The following is a 22,525-nucleotide window of genomic DNA, read 5'->3' on the forward strand; positions in this document are numbered from 1 at the left end:
AAAAGTGGGCTGTGGCCCAATTCCTGGAAATCCCTGTTCCTTCCCCAAAATAGTTAGAATATTCCTCCCATTCATTAGCCTGTGAAGTTACCTAGCCCACAAAAACTAACCACCTCCATACCTTGGGGCACTCTCACTTTCTGGAATGGTCTGCATTCTGCCTATGGAATGTGTATCTCTCTAAATAAACTTGCTTTCATTTTACTTTGGCTCTTGAATGTTTTCCTGCGCAAAGGGCCCTCAGCTGGTGGCCCATCCCAGGACCTTGCTTGAGACCTGGGACATGACCTTTCTCTCCCTCCCTCTTCTCCTGCAACAATAGCAAGAGAAATATTAGTAGAAAGTCAAGTGCTGAGGAAAAAGAAAATAATTATTTGATCACGATGTTTTACATAATCGCTAGAACCTCAGATTTAGGTCTAGGATTCCTGTCAGCCAAACTAAAGAATAAAAACAGAGTAAATTACAAAAAAGGAATATAAATCAGTTCTTCAGTAGAAACAAAGATTTTTCCTTAAAATTTTAAAACATTTTTATTGATAAATATAACATGTATACAGGAAAGTAAACAAAATGACATGTACAGGAGGGCCTCCCTGGTGGCGCAGTGGTTGAGAGTCCGCCTGCCAATGCAGGGGATACGGGTTCGTGCCCCGGTCTGGGAGGATCCCATATGCCGCGGAGCGGCTGGGCCCGTGAGCCATGGCCGCTGGGCCTGCGTGTCCGGAGCCTGTGCTCCGCAACGGGAGGGGCCACAACAGTGAGAGGCCCGCATACAGCAAAAAAAAAGAAAAAAAAAAAAAATGACATGTACAGGAAAGTAAACAAAATGACATGTTCAGCTCAATAAATTATCACAAAACCAGCAACTAAAACACGACAATGAACAAAGCCAACACATCAGATACTCCCCCTCCCTCTTGGCTTCTAATCATTGCCTCTTCTCGCTTCCCCAAAGTAACCATTATCCTGACTTTTATGGTAATCACTTTCTTGATTGTTCTTTATAATTTTATCACTTAAGCTTACATCCCTATACAATATAGTTTAATTTTGCCTATTGGAATTTATGTAAATGGAGTTATATACTATTCTTGCAGAGGAAGGAGTAGGTAGTCTGGCTTCTTTTGCTCAAGTTTATGTTTATGAGATTTTTTTCCTTGTTGTTGAAAGGAGCTGTAGTTTTTCATTTTCATTACTATGTAGCATTTTGTTGAGCAAATATAGCTCAACATATTTACCCACTCTACTGCTGAAGGGTATTGGGTTGGCTTCCAGTTTAGGGCAATTTTGAATTTACCTGCTAAAAGCATTTTTATAAAATGTATCTTGATGCACAAGTCCATGAATTTCCATTGGTTATAGTCCTAGGAGTGGAACTGCTAAGTCAAAATCCGTTTTCCAAATTGTTGGACCAAGTCATACCCTCACCAGCAGTTCTGTGACAGTTCCCATTGATTGGGGCCTCTGGCTCTGGGTTAGCTGTGGCTGTGGTTTCATCACTGTTTTACTTACTTGATACCCTTATTGTCAGTCTTTTTAATTCTAGCTATTCTGATGGGTGTAAAAGAGTATCATATTGTGGTTTTAATTTTCATTTTCCTCATTACAAATGAGGTTGAGCAAACAAACTTTTCACAAGTTTGTTGATCACTTTGATTTTCTTTTGCAGAGACTGCTGAAGTATTATATCTGACCCATTTTTCTTTTTTTTTTTTTTTTTTTGCGGTACACGGGCCTCTCACTGTTGTGGCCTCTTCTGTTGCGGAGCACAGGCTCTGGACGCGCAGGCTCAGCGGCCATGGCTCACGGGCCCAGCCGCTCAGCGGTGTGTGGGATCTTCCCAGACCGGAGCACGAACCCGTGTCCCCTGCATCGGCAGGCGGACTCTCAACCACTGTGCCACCAGGGAAGCCCCTGACCCATTTTTCTTAACAGTGGTGAGTCATTTCCTTAGTGATTTATATCTGTTCTTCATATATTTTATATATGGGCCCTTACTTTTGCATATTGTAAGTATCTTCTCCCAATTTGTGCCTTGCCTTTCATTCTCTTTAATGTTTTTGGACAGACAGAAGTTCTTAAGTTATGAATTTAATGTAGTCACATTTATAATTATTTTCTTTATAGTTGGTGACTTTTTGTTCCATTTAAAATTCATTTTCTGTAATGAAGACAATTTATACCATCTTATAGAATATTATTTTATCTTTTACAATTCAATATATAATCAATTTGCATTTGATTTGAGGATATGTTTTGAGGCAGAGATTAAGTTTCTTTTTCCATGTGTATATCAAATTGACTAAGCAATATGTATTATCAAAAAGTCCTTTTCACACTGCTCAGGAGGGTCATCTTTGTTTTAATCAACTGTACATTTATGTAGACATCTGTATCTGAGCCATTTATTCTGTTTCTTTCATCTCTTTGTCTAGCCTTTCACCATTGCCACACTGTCTTAACTAACTGGTAGAGATCCAACTTTATTGTTTTTCAGGAGATCTTCAAGAGTTCCTTGGATATTTTTAGCCTTTTGCATTTCCATGTTCATTTTAAAATAAACTTGCCATATTACACACATAGATACACACACCTACTGCCATTTTGAATGGATTTGCATTGAATCTATAGATAAATTTGGGAAGAACATCATAACAATACTGAGTCTTGCAACCTATGAACATAGTATAATTCTCCATTTATTAGGTCTTCAATTTCTTTCAAAAATATTTCATAATTCTCTCTGTAGGGGTGTTGCAATCTGGTTAAATCTATTCCTAGTTAATTGATACCTTGTATGCTACTATAAATCATATTTTTTTAAAAAGTCAATTTATTATTAATCTATTGAAGCATGATTGATCTTCGAATATTGACTTCATATCAGCAACTCTGTTAATTTATGAAGTTAATAACTTTTCCTACATGTTTTGATTTTCTATGCACATATCCTCCATGCCTTCCTTCTTAATCTATACCTTGTATTTCCTCTTCTTCTAAATATTAAACCCCACAAGAACCTGAATCCGAGTAAGCTCAATACAAAGATGCCAGTGGATTCTTTCCATGTCGCATGCTCTCATTCTCAGCTATGGTGGCCAGACGGCTGTCCCTTACTACCAGTTCCTGTCCTGACGAATCCGAGCAGAGTAGAGCAGGTTCGCTATGCGGGCTGCTGAAGCGCGCCGCTTGCACCCTGGCCGCCCCGCCCCTCGTCTGGACAGCCAATCAGAATCCGCCTCTTACGAACGTCCCACCGGCCAAAATGGCGGCGGCCGTAGCCGCGGGCTCCCGCTTGTAGTTCCGTGGTTCCGTCGCTCTACTCCTCCCGTTGCAAAATGTGAAAGGAGAAGCGGCTGGTGGAGGGCGTCCTACGCAATGAGTCGGCGAAGGAAATATGGGGACAGCCCTGGCCTGAAGAACACGCCGCGCAAAGCGGCGGCGACTGAGGAATGCAGCTCGGTGGTCGAAACGGGGAAGAGGCGGCTGAGGTCGGCCCGCGGTTCAGGGCCCTGTGGGGCTGGAGAGAGGCCTCCCCGGTCCCTGCCGCAGCAAGAGCAGCCTCCAGTAGCCGCTTCGTGCAGTAAAAGTAACCCCGAGGGTGAGACGTGGGCAGCGGGGCCTCCCTGGGCTTCGGCGCCGCAGCTTCAGAGGCCAGCTCGTGACCGGGAAACCCCGGGTGCAGGTGGGAGTGGAGTCTGAAGTTGTGTTTTCTTTCCCTGGGCTTCTCCCTCGTGAGTCCAAAATTAACGCGACACCACTCCCCCAGGGCTTTCATCCCCGAGTGTGAGCGCTGCCCCGTTAGGCGTGACAACCCACTTGTCGCTCCTGCCACAGGAATAGATTGTGGGGTTTACCTGTTGGAGGGAGGAAGGCTAATTTGTAGGCTGCTCCTCCAGGCATCAATAGTGGCAGAGCGAGGAGAAATATTATCTTATGCCTTCTGCTTATTCCTACGGGAATTATTTCCCCTTAAACTTTTTGCCCTGATCTGACTTAGAGAAGGGGCCGTGTGGAATATATAGCTATCTCTATCCTCAAAGCCTTGGTGATGTCTCAACTCGTTATGAATAAACCGGAAGTTCCTTTGTATAATGTTCCTCATGGTAGGAAACCAAGGGCCCCTGAGTATTTCATTCTGATCACTTTTTGGTGTTCAATTTTTCCTAATAAATCCTGGTAGGAATTGAAACTCATATGAGAGCTCTTTCCTAGAGCATGTTCTTAAAACACAGCTTTTATTACCTTACTTGTTTTTAGTTTGACAAAGCAATTGCAGAATAAACAAAAACAAAGTGATACTAGACAAAACCAGGAAATGGCTCACTAAAGCTTTTTGAAGTAATTAGTGTAAGTTGGATGGAGTTGGCAAAAGGAAGCTAAACATAGACTTTTTCTGAAGTTTCTGTTGAAATGCTTTTGATTTTTGAAATGTATCTAAATTACAGGTGCTTCCCCAAACCTCCTAGTTCCAGGGGTAATGAATGGAATGACTAGATTATACAGTATTGTACATTTATAGAGCTATTAGATTGTCTTAAAATACTTGCTATTTACAATGTCAAACTTATGAAGTACTACAGGGATTTTATGTGAAACATTTCAGTTGTGGCTAAAGTAATATAATCATCTCTGGGAAAGAAATTTATAATTGGACTATACAAAAAATTTAGTCTAAGCTGGTATTTAACATTGGGGTATTATGAAGTAAAGTAATGCTTTAAAATGCAACAATTGTTATTTTTATCTTATTTTATGTAGAAATGTATGAAACACCAAAGAGAATGCTGCAAATGGATTTATTGTCATCTGCCTTCAGTTCTCCTAATGATCCAGATGGACAGAATGATATCTTTTGGGATCAGAATTCTCCAATGACGAAACAATTAGGTAATTTGTTAAAACATTTTTATCTGGGTGAATATTTGATTAATGATTAGGATTTAACTGTAGAATTTCAGTCGGGTATCCACATCAGGAACTTTTATACTGCAAATGTTTTTCGAGAATATTAAGTGATCATGTTGCTGTGATAAGCGTGTAATGTCAGAATGCGTAGTGATCTAAGCCATGCTAATTAAAATTGTATTCTAAGATGTGACCACTATTTTTAAAAATTATTTTTTTGTTTTTAATTTATAGAAATGTCTTTGTTTCTTTAGGTAAAGGAAGAAAAAAGCAGATTTACACTACAGATAGTGATGAAATCTCACATATTGTTAATCGCATTGCTCCTCAGGTAAATATCAGTATTTTATAGTTTATTTTAAAACAGTGAAAATATGCCACTAAGTTTTTCTTTATAGTTCATTTATGTGAAAAATATGTCATCTTATTCAGTTCTCGTTTTTAAAAACAGAGCAGCAAAGATTTTTACCTTTTCTACCACTGAAATTCATGTTTTGAAAAAAGGACCATAATTTAAAATTGGTAACATATATTTCCCTAAGCATATGTATATACTTTTTTAGAATGATGACTTTTAACTAGAGCTTTGTGTTTATTTTGTTTTTAATGTTATTTAACAATATATGGTATCATTTTTCATGTTACTGAAAGAGTAGAATCAGACAATAAAAGTTTAAACTTCTAAGTTTTTGGTGATGGGTATTTCTTTTTCCTGTCTATAGCACACCTTTTCCTCATTGAAACTGCTTTTCTTAATACTTGTTGGCTTATAATATCATCAAGAAACATAAAAATGGAAAAAACATTGGATTTGGAGTTAGTTCTCAGTCTGCCTCCTATGCTGCATGACCCTAAGCAAGTCCCTTAAACTCTCAGAACTTTAGTTCATTCAGCCATTAAAATAGAATTATTACTTGTATTGCTCTCTTTCTTGGATTAGTATGATTACTGAATTGGATAAAAATTCAGTGTAAACTACAGAACACTACAAATGCTAGGTTAAAGTTAATTATGATAGTTAAATTATTTGCTATAACAAAACTGTATTCAAAAATTTCTTCTTTATTTCAGCTCTTGTAATGCTTGAGTGTAAGAGAAGTATAAGTTTAGGTCAACCTATGTTCTGGACCTCTTTCCTTTATCTTTTTCTTATTTAGCAACATTTAAATCCAGAAAACACCCAATTTTTGCTTAGTATCTTCTCCATAGGAAGTTTAGTATTTTTCCTTGAAATGCCCTTTGATAATGACTATATGTTGACCATAAACAATAGATGACACTGGCCCAAACTGTGGTTGCAAGGATCACCATCATCCAAGTGGAAGAGACAGGAAATAAAGTTTTTCTTAGCAACTATAAAACATCCAGAATTACAACTAACACAGTCAAAACAACTCTGTTGCTACTAGCTCTATATTCCATGTTTGGCATGTCATAGAAATGCATTTTACATACAGTTCATTAGTTAAATAGCCTTTATACCGTATACTGCTTGCTTCATAAGTTAACAATAGATCTTTATTGTGGGTTTCACATGAAAGAAACATAATAAAATGTGTTTGGGCTGGCCAGCCTCAATAGTGATAAAAAGATAATTGAGTAAATTATTGGACTCTTTACCTAAGTGGGCTGGAAATAATAGCTCACATAAAGAAATGGCAACAGTATGCAAGTGGTAACTTGTATATAAGAAAAAGTACAGTGAAATTAGTTGCTTTTAAATATTACCATTTTCAACTAAGCACTTCTAAAGCACGTAAATCTTTGGTAATATCAAGGTCATTTTAAGAACTTGTCATTTTCTCAGAATGACATATTCATGTTTATTTTTAGGCGAGTTATCCTCCTCAAATAATTATTTAAGTCACCTTAATAGTTCCAGAGATGACATTTTTTTTAATTTGCACTTTTAATTGGTCAGTCATTTTGCTTTCTTCAGGGATACTTTTTGTACAATGTTGTTTTTTGAAGATGGTGTATATTTTTCCATCATTTTTACAACTCTGCACAGTATACTCTAAGATATGTGCTTAGATACCTTTTACAGCACCTGGATTATAATTATTGTAATTATGTAATTATTGATGAGGAAATTTAAAAAATATAACATTTACAAATACTATTAAAATACTATAAAAAAACACAGGACCCATGTATATATATAACTAGATGTATAAAGTTATCATACTTTTATATTCTAAAAATGGAATGAATTTAAAATTACTTGGTAAATGGACCCAAAAAAATCCATAATGAAATCATTAAGAATGTTATTTTTCCCTAAATTCAAGATTGTTGAAACAAAAGGGAAAATATGTATTGCGTCTAAAATCAGAATTATTGCTTTTCTTGGGTATTTTGCAAAGGTAAAATCTACTAGGTTCAACTGGACATCTAAGAAAACTGCTTGTTGATTGAGGATTTTGAAATACCAAGTTGTAGGTATCTTTTCACCTAACTTTCTAGGGAATAAACATGAACTGACATCTTTATGCTCAGCATTTTGCTAGATGCTGAACTATCAGGAATAGTCCTTGCCTTCTAGTAATAAGATTATTTTAATTTGTGTGATAGTTGCTTGTTTATGCTCATTCTAGGTACTATAAAAATAGACTAGAAAATGATTAACTTGTTTAATTTATTGGTTTGGTTTGTAACTAATAAATAAATTTATTCTCTAATTTTATGCATGATCAAGTGACTGAAGGGTATAGCAAAAAGATCCAGGACTAAAATGGCTTTTTTCTAGCCTTAATACTGGTTAAACTTCTTTACCTGCTTTCTCTACTTACTTTCTGTTCTTATCCCTCATTCATAGCATCAGTTCTAACCTTGCACTTATCTCTAACTTGGTCCTGATTTAATTCTAAGTTGTCTTAATTCTACCTAAGTGTTGTTAATTAAGGTCAACATGGATTGTCCCAACTTTCGATAAGTGTTATAATGGGGATAGGGAAAATTTGGAGAATCAGGTGATACAAAAAAAACTCCATATGTATCTCTCTTTATTCATAATACTGATGATTCCTGCTACATGGTTTATTTCTGATACTTATGTTTGTTTTATGAATACCTTATGACAACTGAAATAAGTTGTTCAGTTTTCTTTTGATAAAAACATGTGCTTTTACTATTGAATATGCATTTCCTAATTAATTAAATTCTTAAAAACAAAATTTTTTTGAAAATAAGGAATTCCCAATTCTGAGTGTTTTCACTCCCAGAAACATAAATAGATCACTTCTTGCAGCTTGTTAGTGCTGTCCTCCATCTTCTCATTGTTTTGGAGTTTGTTTAGTAGCTATCACCTTACCAGAAATTATTGCTTTAAGAAAATAATTCAGCATAATTAAAGTGGATTTTTGTTTGGTTGGTTTTGGTACTTTTACACCTCTTTTTTTTCCCTTTCTGCCAAAGGATGAGAAACCAACAACAGATTCCATGCTGGGCGTGTGGATTGGTGCAACTGCTATTCCTTGCACTCCTAGTGTAGCAAAAGGAAAATCAAGAGCAAAACTCAGCTGCACAAAGTAAGTTCAAACTTTGCAGTTTTTCTAACATTCAGTGAAGTAAATATTTTTAATATTCTGCTTGGGTTTTGTGAATATGTCAAAATGGTTATAAGTTATTTTCCTTAATTTTGACATGTAAAATTTTGACTTAAAATAATTATAATATCAGTATGTGTTAAAACTTTTGAGTTTTAACATTCAAATATGTTAAACAACAACTGAATATTTATGACCCTTAGAACTTTACTTAGTTGTAATTTTTCAAATATTTGTTTAATAGGTTAAAATCACAAAATCAGGAGGAGGAACTTATGAAATTGGCTAAGCAATTTGATAAAAATATGGAAGAGCTAGATGTGATTCAGGAGGAAAACAAGAGAAGTCATGATCTTATCCAGATGATTTCAGAAGCAGAGACTTTAAATAATTACAGAGATAATGTACAGATGCAATTACTACATGATATAGTTCCTGAAATAGATAATGCTATGATAAAGAAGCCAATGAAAGAAAACAGGATATTTGTGGTAAATGATCAAAATAGCAGTCAGAAGCCATTTGACCAAAATGCTGAAGCAGCCTTTATCGCCATTTTTGATGGTTCTACTCAGAAATGTAGTGGACAGTTAAGCCAAGATCTGTCACATGCTTTCTTGAACACCGGTGATACTACCTTTGGAAAGAAAAACACTTTGAAAGGGGAGAACATCATTACTAATGAAACTCTGGTCACTGAAAAACTACCAAATAAAACCCAAGGATCACTTTCTCGTCAAGTAGATAATCCTGGAATGACAAAATCATATGTGACTTCCTGTACTAAGGAACCAGGAGCTTTTAATAAGCACAGTGATACATATACTACCAGTGATTTTGAGGATGATTGGGAAAACTTACTAAGTAATGAACCTTTTGTTATGCAAAATATTGAAATGTCTGAACTTTTCCCTGCCCCTGAAACGGCCCAGATTACTGATCAAAAGGAAATTTGTACCTTTAACAGTAAAAATGGTAAAAGTAAGTCAGGAATGAATACAAGTCTAGATACCAGGTTAAGAGATTCAAAAATTTTACAAGATCTTCCTTCAAAGACATGGAACAGTGAATTAACAGATGCTGCAAAATACAGATTTTCACCAAAGCCGAATGATAAACCAAATAAATTATCATCCACTAGAAATAAAATGAAATTGGAGAAATCTTTTAATACAATTGTTGTTCAAGACAAAATTCAGGACTGTGCAGTTGCATCTAATCTGGCAAAAGTAAATGAAGATACTCATATTAAATTTACTTCTAATGTAAATGCTTCTGAAAAAAAGTCTACTTTGAACCCAGGATGTTCCAATGAACAAAAAAATAAGTCCATTTTTAATCAGTCTGTGAAGGCACCCACTAATGTTGAGCCTTTAGGCTCTGCAACTTTGGGCAATAAAACCAGTGTTTGTAACCCAAATCAGACTAATGCATCAAAGCTTGGTTCTTTCTTTGATGATTGGAATGATACATCATTTACCAATGAAATTGTTAAAGCCTGTCATCACTTAGAGAATACCTGGGAAGCAGATGATGTAGATGATGATTTATTATACCAAGCGTGTGATGATATTGAAAGACTAACTCAGGAACAAGACATTAGAGTGGACAGAAAGACATCAGAAAGTGTACTTGGGATCAATAATAGTTCTAAACATGGAGCCAAAAATGTGTTTACTACACCTAAACAAGGAAGTCATTTGGTGCAATCAAAGCATTTGAATCTGAACAGCGTTTCAGTGCAAACATCTTCATTGACAGATAGCTTACAAATAAATAAATCAATGAAGATGGAGAAAAGGGAAGTTTGTGGAAATTCTCCGGGATTTTTAGGTGCCACGACAAATTTGACTATATATTCTAAGAACTCAAATTGTCAGATCAATAATCTGCATGTCTCTTGGAATAACACTGATGTTCCAAAACAAGTGAATAGTTCCAAATCGGTTCTTACAGGAAGTTCAAGTTTGAATGTGAGTTCAGATCGTATGAGTACAGAAATTGCTGCTAATAAGAAGAAATTGAGTACTCCACATCTATCGCATAGCACCGTAACAGATGAAGCTCAGAGTGGCTTTAACAGAGCAGTGAGATTTTCTAAGTACATGTTTACAAAGATGAAAAATTCTCAAATTCTTTCTCAGTTTAATAACAATTGTATAACAGGAAGTATTTCTGGTACCAAAATCACACAGGGTTTGCAAAAAAATAAAACTGCCAACCCATTATGTGGGAAGGCTGTTCAACAGCAGTCTTTGGTGAATTTTTCTGAATCTTTGAAACAAACTTCAAAAGGTATGTATGAAATAATTTTCTTTGAAAAGTAACCAAACTAGTTATTTGTTTTATTGAATATGCATAACATACAAGTTAAAAACTATGATGTTTAACTAGACATCTTAAAGTGATTCTTAAAAATAATGATGCTGGAATATACAAACACTGGGTGATTTATGTTTTTAAAAGACTGCATCGAATTCTTTGCCAACATTTAATACAGTGACTAGTGTATAGTAGGCCCTCGATAACTATGTGTTGAATGTTTTCTGAATTATTTCCTGGAAAATTTTACTTACAGATTCATGTATTACTGTGTGAAGATTCCTTGTGTTCACTAAATATCTCATTGTTTTAAAATTTGAATAATCTTACTCCTATGTTTAGCAGAATATTGAGGTGAACAATATTTGAAGATTTAGAGCATTCTAGTTAAATGCCTTTGCTAGAATACCATCTGATATAAAACTGTTAGTTATGATGGTTAGAGATGTTATTTACTTACTCAGTACATCCTGTGATCTTTGATTCTTTCCAGTTCTTCTTTTCCCCAGTTCTCCTTTCTATCAGGTTCCATTGTTTCTACCTCAAAAAATGTATCTGAAAACTGTCCATTTTTCTCACTGTCTCCTGCTACCACCCTTATCCAAGCCAACGTTTCCTGACTGGACTACGGCAGTTCTTTTACCTGTTCCCTGTCAATTCTAGTCTCCAAACAGCAGAATCATCTTTTAAAACAAGAGAAAAAATAAAAAACAAATATGGCATTTGAATGCTTAAAGACAACCTTCAGCCACTGTCCGTCATATTTCAAATAAATCCAGACTTTACCCTGTGATCTACAAGACCATGGATTATCTCTCCTTAACCTTCCTGTCCTCTTTTTTTGCCTTACCTATTAGGCTTCAGCTACACCAGCTGTACTTCAGTTCCTCAAACAGAATAGGTTCTTTTCTAGTTCAGGAGCTTTGACTGCTAGTCCCAGCTAACACTGCTTCCCAGCATGTGACCGCCACTCCTCCTTTGGCTGGTGCTTTTTAAAAAAAAAAAAAATTTTATTTATTTATTTGTGGCTGCGTTGGGTCTTCACTGTTGCATGTGGTCTTTCTCCAGTTGCGGCGAGCAGGGGCTACTTTTTGTTGCGGAGCATGGGCTTCTCATTGTGGTGGCTTCTCTTGTTACAGATCATGGGCTCTGGGCATGTGAGCTTCAGTAGTTGTGGTGTGTGGGCTCAGTAGTTGTGGCTTGCAGGCTCTAGAGCGCAGGCTCAGTAGTTGTGATGTGTGGGCTTAGTTGCTCCATGGCATGTGGGATCTTCCCAGACCAGGGCTTGAACCCGTGTCCCCTGCATTGGCAGGTGGATTCTTAACCGCTGCGCCACCAGGGAAGTCTAGTTGGTGCTTTTTTATCCTTAGGTCTCAGTTTCAGTATTGATATTACTGTCTCACAGATGCCTTCCTTCAACAGTCTATAAATGCTTTCCTTGTTATTTTCAGTCATCTCTCTTATTTCCTTAATTTTTTTATCACAGTTTGCAATCAAATATTGATAACTGTCTCATCAGTGAATACCTAGGCCTACCACAGCAGCTGCCAGTTAGATGTTTAATAAATATTTGAATGAACATCATGCAATATAATGTGAAAAGTCTGTCATTCCCTGATACTGTAGTAGTTTTTAAAAGGGAATATTTCTGGCATAACTACATGTGCTTCTTAATGCCCAGGGCTCTTCACCAGAAACCTAGTGCCCCCACATGCATACACCAAATCTGCTGGCTCTTTTCTGTTTATCCTTTAAAACCCAGTGCGTTTCTAACCCCGCAGAGTGATTAAGGTTCACTCTCTCTGGGTTTCTCCGATACCCAGTGCTAACTTCTGTTACAGCATTTACTATGCTAGCTTGTAATTATAGATTTCCTTAATCAGTCTCCCTCACTTGGGGCTAAACATTAGGATTCTTACCTATTACGTAGATCAATTCTTCTATGGTAAGGGAGTTTTTAGTATCTTTTAACATGATTGTTTTGTGTTTAGATGATGCTTTTCTTGGCATTATTGCTACAACTTTCCTATTTAAGTGATCCTTCCCTTTAAAAAAAATTGTAACAGTAATATGTAGTTTTATAAAAATAAAGAAAACAGTATAGATTAACTTGAAGTAAAAAGGTAAGTCCTCTATTTCTCCTTTCCTCCAACCATTCCTCAGGGAAATTATATAGTATATACCATCTGGCAACTTGGTTTTGCTTTCACTTAATACATTGTAACTATCTTTTCCTGTTAGTACATATAGATTTGCTTTAGTCCTTTGAGTGACTACATAGTATGTCATTATATGGATGTACCATAATTTAACGGTTTCTCTGTTGATGGAGGTTTAGTTTGATTGCAGTTTTTTGCATTATAAACAACAGTACAGTCCTCCAGTGAATATTCTTCTACATAAATTTACACACGGGCCTCCCTGGTGGCGCAGTGGTTGGGAGTCCGCCTGCCGATGCAGGGGATACGGGTTCGTGCCCCGGTCTGGGAGGATCCCATATGCCGCGGAGCGGCTGGGCCCGTGAGCCATGGCCGCTGGGCCTGTGCATCCGGAGCCTGTGCTCCGCAACGGGAGAGGCCACAACAGTGAGAGGCCCGCATACCGCAAAAAAAAAAAAAAAAAAAAAAAAATTTACACACACTTGTGTGATTGTATGTTAATTACTGAAAATTTATGTAAGGTTCAGAATGTTTTAAATTTTGATGGTATCTCCAAATCGTCCCCCCAATTGCATCAATTTATATTCTTATCAGCACTGACAATGAATACTTCTCTACATTGTCACCCAAACTAGAAATTTTGAAGCTTCAAAATTGTTGTCTATAATAGTTTTAAACATTTAAGTTTATGTTTAAATAAGTGTAATTAATTGAAGCATGGTTCCAACATGAATTTATTTACTTATGATTGTAATTCCATTAAAAACTAAATCTCTCTGGAATATTTGAGTTTTTCCAAAACTCCTGTCTCCTGTCTTATCTGCATTTTTTTTTATGGATGGATAATCTGCCTTTCAGCTTACTTTACAATTTTTCTGTTAAGTTTATTGATAGTGCCTAATATTCTAATTAATATTAACATTGTTGATATTTTCTGTTGTTTCTATTTCCTCTTACTTTGGTATAGCAAGCTGCTCTCCAGGAAATATCTTTGAAACAAAACCCTTCTAACTACCTCATTGCTTTAAGCTAGATTTGGCTAACTGTGGCCTGTCCAAATCCAGCCTGTATAGCCTGCTTTTGTACAGCCAGCATACTAAGATGAGTTTCACATTTTATTTATTTATTTATTTTTGGCCACATTGATTCTTCGTTGCTGCGAGCGGGCTTTCTCTAGTTGTGGTGCACGGGCTTCTTACTGCGGTTGGCTTCTGTTATTGCAGAGCACGGGCTCTAGGCGTGCAGGCTTCAGTAGTTGCAGGACGCAGGCCCAGTAGTTGTGGCGCACGGGCTCTAGGGCGCGTGGGCTTCAGTACTTGCGGCGCGTGGGCTCAGTAGTTGGGGCTCGCAGGCTCTAGAGCGTAGGCTCAGTAGTTGTGGTGCATGGGCTTAGTTGCTCCACAACATGTGAGATCTTCCCGGACCAGGGATCAAACCCGTGTTCGTTGCACTGCCAAGCGGATTCTTAACCACTGCACCACCAGGGAAGTCCCACTTTCACATTTTAAGTGGTTGAAAAAAATCAAGAGAAGAATAATACTTCATGACTTTTGAAAACTATATGGAATTCATACTTCATTGTCCATAAACAAAGTTTTATTTGAACATAGCCACATCATTTACAAGGACAGAACTGAATAGTTGCAACAAGAAATCACATGCCTCTTAAAGGTTAACATACTTTCTGGCCTTTTACAGAAGAAAAACGTTTCCTGACTCCTGCTTTGGGATTAAGATTAAAAAGAGCCACTCTTGCTTTGTGCCTCGCAATAGTTTGAGACCTTGCTATGTATTTTTATTGCAGATTGTGTTAAAGGAAGTGCTGATGGGAGAAATGAATGACTCTCATGAAATCAGATTTGCCTAATGAGACTTTATTAATATTACAGAACCAGCTGTAAGGCCAGTTTTAGGGAGCTATGTTCTTTTCTGCCATCATGGATTATTAACCTATTTTCCTTCCAAATTTATGGTCAACTGAATGTAAATTGTGTGTGTGTATTCTGAGTTTCTTGTGTTTCTCAGCTTTCAGACTAAAATAATAGATAAATTCGTCAAGCTAATTTTAAAGTACATTTTAGTATTATTCTCTAAGAAAAAATAGCTACAGTCTGTGAGATAATTGATGTAGAAAATAAAAGGCAACAGAATCATCCAGGGAGTTTGAGATATATGTCTCTTACCCTGAACACCTTCTCTCATTTCTGATTATACTGAGGAAAGAAGGGGAGACAGATGGTATATTTTGAGTAAATATCTACCTTAGTTAACAAGAGAAATGTCATAACAACTAAATTCTGAACCTCTGTCTAGACGTCAGTGTAAATAATATTTCTCTGCTGACAGTGCTGCAAATTCTTATTTACTTCTCTGAAAGGTAGATTTTACAACATAAACAGTTTTACCAATACATGGTCACTTAAATATGTATTAGGCTTCCCTGGTGGTGCAGTGGTTGAGAGTCCGCCTGCCGATGCAGGGGACACGGGTTCGTGCCCCGGTCTGGGAAGATCCCACATGCTGCGGAGCTGCTGGGCCCGTGAACCATGGCCGCTGAGCCTGCGCGTCCGGAGCCTGTGCTCTGTAACGGGAGAGGCCACAGCAGTGAGAGGCCCGCGTACCACAAAAAAAAAAAAAAAATATGTATTAGGATGATGGGCTTGATTTTAAAACATTATTTAAATGAGAAAATAGGTTTGCTAATTTTAAAGTTTGATTTTTATAGCATTACATAGATAATCTAATACTTTAACCCAGAGTGATTTAACTGTGGAATTAATTTTATTAGAAGTCAGAATTTTGGTAGAGGCAGAATTGGATGTGTTATTAAAATAGAACTTTCTCATTTTCGTTTATCTAATTTAAAACATTGTCTATTTTATAGTAGGCTTATCTGAAGTATACACTAAAGTGTGTTGCATAAGAATATATCAGAATGCTTCATATTCTATATATTAAAAGACATTCAGGGGCTTCCCTGGTGGCGCAGTGGTTGAGAGTCCGCCTGCCGATGCAGGGGACACGGGTTCGTGCCCCGGTCTGGGAAGATCCCACATGCCGCAGAGCGACTGGGCCCGTGAGCCATGGCCGCTGAGCCTGCGTGTCCGGAACTTGTGCTCCGCAATGGGAGAGGCCACAACAGTGAGAGGCCCGCGTACCGCAAAAACAACAACAACAACAACAAAAAATGACATTCATATTGAAAATTTTATTCAGATATCCTGCTTCTTGAAATAGTTTTCCAATGTTTGTAGAAAATATATCTTCTGAATAAAAATATAATATCTCACAGTGAGTTACATGTTTATTGATATGCTAGATTTCACTCTATTACTCCAAAATATTTTTCCTGGATAGCTGAAATGAAAATCTTGGAGTTTTGTAGAGGAAAAAAAGTAGGAGTAGGAATATTAACATGGGATATCTTATAGTAAAAATATACTCTTTGAGGTATTGGTATCTAATTTAATCCATTCTATTTTGACTACTTTTCCATTACAATTTATGTAACATTTAAAATTCCAATTTGTTTTTAAAATATATTCATTTATTGGTTATATAAATTAGATGTCATTGTTCACAAAAATTATTTGCTGGGTAGTCAAAATGTACAGGTTTTAATCAAATGGATTTTATCTCACTGTGAAAAGAGTGCATCAAACAGATTGATCAGTGCTTGATTTTATTTTGGCCTAGAGCCTTGTACTGTACTGTATCTGTACTTGTAGTCTTATATTTAGTAAAGTATAGTTTAATAACAAAACAAATGTAGCAAATCTGGGTAATAAAAAAGTAAAAATTAAAACTTATTCAGAACAACTATATAGTCTGTAAAGCTAATATCTATATTTGGTTTCATTTTTAGAGGAAGAAGAGAAAAATAGAAAGTATTCTCCTGAAGAAATTCAGAGAAAAAGACAAGAAGCGCTGGTTCGAAGAATGGCCAAAGCACAGGCATCATCTGTAAAGAAAGACAGCTCCCACTTAACTTGATTTCTTTAATGAAATGTTACTTGGGAGGTAACAAAGACAGTTGATAACTATCTATGATAGGAAATATTTTTTTCTTGATTTCTCTATGAGAAATTTAATGCTGAGTTATAAAGCATGGACTTCTACTTTATTTAATAAATCAGTGTTTACAGTGGTCAGTGAAACCTTTCCTTGGAGATGTATGTGAAAGTAATTGCATGTAAGTTTTGGAAATTTAGGAAAGTTAGCAATTATGTAGTAGAATCATACAGAAGAAAGTAGTTTTATTTTTAAATACTGTGATTGCAGAGGATCATCAAAAAATAGATAATCCACTTAACTTTTATTGTAATAAGTCTTTTCCTAATACAAAGCTTCAACTTACTAATAGAGACTATTTCTTTATAGCTTTTTTTCAATAACTGTTCCTTAAGGTTTTTATACATTTCTGAATTTTAATTAATACTTCCATATTCTTAGGAACATGATTGGTAAGAAATAAAGGACTTCATAAGAAAATTACTATTTTCAATTCCTAGTTTGTAATAGATGTGAATTTAACATTTTCTAAAATGTAATACATTTTGGAAACTTACCACCATTTTTAGGGAAAATGCTGATTTAAGAAGTTTAGTTTTGAAAGAAGAATGTGGATTAGCTATATAAGTAGTGTACCATCAGTAACATTTAGAACTGTCAGAAACTTTAGATATCATCTGGTCCAGCTTCTTCACTGTATAGATGAGAAATGAATACTGTTATTCCAAAAGTCAGAAGGCAAGTTGGAGCTGTGCTAGGATTAGAATGATTTCTTTCATTCTAGTGGATACCTAGGCAAATGGTACCATTTGCTTCAGAGTATTAATTTGTACATAAAATAACTTGTTTGTGGGCGCATTAATTATTTTATAGTATAAAACTTAAAAAAAAGTAACTAAAATACATTAAGCGACTGATAATAATGCTTATTGTTTCTTATATTAAAGAATTAACCATTCCAGGATATAAAAAATGAGAATCTTTTTTGAATTTTCCTATAACTTTGTAATTTTCCCTTGATTAATTTACTGACTTTGCTAATTTGTTCTTCTCTGTTACTCTCTTTTTCATTTTTGCTTGTTTGGAATTTGTGAAGCCAGAAGTAAAAATCTTAGCTGAGGGCATAAGGACGGTAAGAATGCTTTATTTATCCCAAATGGCTTTAGGAGACCTGATGAAAGTTATAAATGTGAAACACCTATGAGGGTGTTCACCACTATTCAGGTATCTTAGAGCTATGATAATATCAAAGTAATTAAATGCATGTTAAGGTATTGCTCTATAGAGATACACAATTTTGAAAATTGTATTTTCATATATATAGTGGAGTAACATATTCTAGGTAATGTTTATTATTTGCCTAAGAATATATAAAAGAGTATCTAAATAAATATAAGGAGTTTTCCTGTGTAAGAAAATGAAGAGCTGAGAATCTTTATCTTTTTCTAAAATGGCTTCACTGTGTTCTTACTATTTGGATATCTCTACTTTTGCTTAAGCTCCCCCCTGCCTACCACTTGATTTCTCTAGAATGCCTTTAGCCTATTCTGTCCAATCATTAAGACTCAGCCCAATAAATTTCAGTTGCTTTGATAATTGTACCTGACCATCCTTACTGGAATTGATCTCTTATCATTGTGGTACTTATTTCTTGTATCTTTTGTTGGACAGTTCTATAATGCCTTATATGTTATTCAGTAGTATGTGTATTCTCGTAATATTTCTAAAAAGTTCTTTGTTTGAATCTCTTCCATAATTTTGTCATATTCTCAATACAGCCTATGCTACTGTTTACTTAACAGTTTTCTTTAAAATGACCCCTTTTCTCTTTAAAGGCTGACTTATAGTACTTAGGGATGGGGGTGGAAGAGTGACCCAGCAAATCTGAGCCTGAACATGCTCTTCACAGATTCCTTTTCTATCCTGATTCCTCTTCTTTTTTTTTTTTTAGATTCTTAGAATTTATTCATAACTGAAAGTATGTACCTTTTGACCAACATCGGTGGGTTGATTTTAATTGACACCTAGGACAACAAGTTGTTCTAATTGAGAATTCCCACAGCAAGGACAGTGAGCTAGCATTTGTTCGGAAAAGCCTTACTCTGGTTGTTTATCTATATTATCTCTGATCAACACTTGAGGCTTTGCTAATTTGTATAATGAACATTTAAAATGTCTTTTCAATCGCAAAATTAGTGCTTGTTATTAGCTTGTGAATGTTAAAAATGGGCTTTCAATGGTCAGATTACTGAGGTTCAGGATATATACACCAACTGAACTATTTAGGGAAATCCCTGCACTGGCATGGATTAAACTGCAGCCAGCCTATCCTGAGGGATGGCTCAGACACACATGTATTTGCACCTCTGTGTCATAGAGAGTACATATCCTTAATGTCATTAGATAATGCCAAGCTGTTTCCTATAAATGTGCACCTTTTACAGTTCCATCACACTTTAAAATGCTTGACAATCTGTTGTGTGTGTACTAACATCTTATTGTGGTTTTAATTGGCAATTTCCCTACTACTAGTAAAGTAGAGCCCTTTTTCATATGTTTATATACCATCTGAATTTCTTCAATTATGAGTTGCTTGTATAGACCCTTTTCTGTTGGGTTGCCCGTTTTTTTTGTTTTTTCTTATTTTCACACACACACACTGTATTTTATTTTTACAAGAGATAAATAAACTGACACCAAGCATTGTAAATGGATGACCACAACAAAAGCAGCAATGATTGCAATTACCAAACACTAAACACACTCATACTATGTCATAATATTGACATTCAGTCCAGTAATCCTCCACTGTAACAGCTCCTTTACTTTGCAGTGAAAATTGATTTGTATATTTTTTACCTCTGAGTCCTTGTGGGCTTTTTTTTTTTTTATTCAAACAGAAAGTCACAAAAATTATAATCATCCTCATCAGGTCACTCAGTTCCATGTAATTAATTTTTTTTCACCTTGATCTTTTGTTTGCACTTTTATGAATTTATCAGTTTTCCATCTGAGTTCTGAAAATACTTATTCATTCAGTTTAGCAGTGTAGTCAGTTACCAGAAACCTGTACTTGTCAAGAGTCTTTTCCATGAATTCCTTGAAGATGAAACCCTTCTATAGGAACATTTTTGCAAAAGCATCAGAGTACACCCAGAACTGACTGTAAAAGACTAAAGACTTAAAAATCACCACAGTTAAAGATTTGATGACAGTTCATAATAATGCAGTTGACAAGGAAATTTAATTATTTCTGAGATATACATTTTAAAGTAATAACTAGAATTATGACTTATAACATTATACCAGAACATATAAGATTTTTAGAAATCTCATGTAATGTCTGAAACATTTATATTAACATATTTCCATACAAATAACCGAAAGAAAGTTTAGTATTAGTTGGTTTTTTTGTTTGTTTGTTTATACAGCAGGTTCTTATTAGTCATCAATTTTATACACATCAGTGTATACATGTCAATCCCAATCGCCCAATTCAGCACACCACCATCCCCATCCCACCGTGGTTTTCCCCCCTTGGTGTCCATACGTTTGTTCTCTACTCTGTGTCTCAACTTCTGTCCTGCAAACCAGTTCATCTGTACCATTTTTCTAGGTTCCACATACATGCGTTAATATACGATATTTGTTTTTCTCTTTCTGACTTACTTCACTCTGTATGACAGTCTCTAGATCCATCCACGTCTCAACAAATGACTCAATTTCATTCCTTTTTTTTGGCTGAGTAATATTCCATTGTATATATGAACCACAACTTCTTTATCCATTCATCTGTCGATGGGCATTTAGGTTGCTTCCATGACCTGGCTATTGTAAATAGTGCTGCAATGAACATTGGGGTGCATGTGTCTTTTTGAATTATGGTTTTCTCTGGGTATATGCCCAGTAGTGGGATTGCTGAATCATATGGTAATTCTATTTTTAGTTTTTTAAGGAACCTCCATACTGGTCTCCATAGTGGCTGCATCAGTTTACATTCCCACCAATGTACACACCCTCTCCAGCAATTTGGTGTTTGTAGATTTTCTGATGATGCCCATTCTAATTGGTGTGAGGTGATACCTCATTGTAGTTTTGATTTGCATTTCTCTAATAATTAGTGATGTTGAGCAGCTTTTCATGTGCTTCTTGGCCATCTGTATGTCTTCTTTGGAGAAATGTCTATTTAAGTCTTCTGCCCATTTTTGGATTGGGTTGTTTGTTTCTTTAATATTGAGCTGCATGAGCTGTTTATATATTTTGGAGATTAATCCTTCATCCGTTGATTCGTTTGCAAATATTTTCTCCCATTCTGAGGGTTGTCTGAGGTAGGTTCCCTCTGTGCCCACTTTCTGGAGAGTTTTTATCATAAATGGGTGTTGACTTTGTCAGAAGCATTTTCTACATCTATTGAGATGATCATATGGTTTCTCTTCTTCAGTGTGTTAATATAGTATATCACATTGATTGATTTGCATATGTTGAAGAATCCTTGCATCCCTGGGATAAATCCCACTTGATCATGGTGTATGATCCTTTTAATGTGTTGTTGGATTCTGTTTGCTAGTGTTTTGTTGAGGATTTTTGCATCTATATTCATCAGTGATATTGGTCTGTAATTTTCTTTTTTTGTAGTATCTTTGTCTGGTTTTGGTATCAGGGTGATGGTGGCCTCATAGAATGAGTTTTGGAGTGTTCCTCCCTCTGTAATTTTTTGGAAGAGTTTGAGAAGGATGGGTGTTAGCTCTTCTCTAAATGTTTGATAGAATACACCTGTGAAGCCATCTGTTACTGGACTTTTTTTGTTGGAAGATTTTTAATCACAGTTTCAGTTTCATTACTTTTGATTGGTCTGTTCATATTTTCTGTTTCTTCCTGTTTCAGTCTTGGAAGGTTATACCTTTCTAAGAATTTGTCCATTTCTTCCAGGTTGTCCATTTTATTGGCATAGAGTTGCTTGTAGTAGTCTCTTAGGATGCTTTGTTTTTCTGTGGTGTCTTTTGTAACTTCTCCTTTTTCATTTCTAATTTTATTGATTTGAGTCCTCTCCCTCTTTTTTTTGATGAGTCCTGCTAATGGTTTATCAATTTTGCTTATCTTCTTAAAGAACCAGCTTTTAGTTTTATTGATCTTTGCTATTGTTTTCTTTGCTTCTATTTCATTTATTTCTGCTCTGATATTTATGATTTCTTTCCTTCTGCTAACTTTGGGTTTTGTTTGTTCTTCTTTCTCTAGTTCCTTTAGGTGTAAGGTTAGATTGTTTATTTGAGATTTTTCTTGTTTCTTGAGGTAGGCTTGTATATAAACTATAAACTTCCCTCTTAGAACTGCGTTTGCTGCATCCCATAGGTTTTGATTCGTCGTGTCTTCATTGTCATTTGTCTAGGTATTTTTTGATTTCCTCTTTGATTTCTTCAGTGATCTCTTGGTTGTTTAGTAACATATTGTTTAGCCTCCATGTGTTTCTGTTTTTTACGTTTTTTCCCTGTAATTCATTTCTAATCTCATAGCATTGTGGTCAGAAAAGATGCTTCATATGATTTCAATTTTCTTAAATTTACTGAGGCTTGATTT

At 35.7% G+C, this 22,525-nt stretch overlaps 1 protein-coding gene across 2 annotated transcripts; it reads left to right on the forward strand.

Annotated features, from left to right (window-relative positions):
• Positions 1–3,267: 3,267 nt before the first annotated feature.
• Positions 3,268–20,143, forward strand: ETAA1 (ETAA1 activator of ATR kinase). 2 transcript variants are annotated; one of them, XM_082642842.1, is made up of 6 exons: positions 3,268–3,688; positions 4,765–4,893; positions 5,166–5,242; positions 8,329–8,441; positions 8,704–10,754; positions 16,806–20,143. In XM_082642842.1, exons 1-6 carry the CDS (start codon positions 3,382–3,384, stop codon positions 16,931–16,933), a joined length of 2,805 nt encoding a protein of 934 aa, XP_082498968.1. In that variant the 5' UTR covers positions 3,268–3,381; the 3' UTR covers positions 16,934–20,143. The 2 variants fall into 2 exon arrangements, with proteins under 2 accessions (XP_082498968.1, XP_082498969.1); XM_082642843.1 differs by having other exon boundaries at positions 3,268–3,604.
• The last annotated feature ends 2,382 nt before the right edge of the window (positions 20,144–22,525 follow it).

The sequence above is a fragment of the Mesoplodon mirus genome (genome assembly GCF_964341445.2).
Source record: "Mesoplodon mirus genome assembly, chromosome: 14".
Taxonomy (NCBI): domain Eukaryota; kingdom Metazoa; phylum Chordata; class Mammalia; order Artiodactyla; family Ziphiidae; genus Mesoplodon; species Mesoplodon mirus.

Bases quoted from the DNA above. Each gene is read 5' to 3' on its own strand.
- ETAA1 (XM_082642842.1), top strand. From the start codon at position 3,382: ATGAGTCGGCGAAGGAAATATGGGGACAGCCCTGGCCTGAAGAACACG. The intron at 3,689-4,764 runs GTGGGAGTGGAG...TATTTTATGTAG, and splicing joins CCGGGAAACCCCGGGTGCAG to AAATGTATGAAACACCAAAG. The intron at 4,894-5,165 runs GTAATTTGTTAA...TTGTTTCTTTAG, and splicing joins TCCAATGACGAAACAATTAG to GTAAAGGAAGAAAAAAGCAG.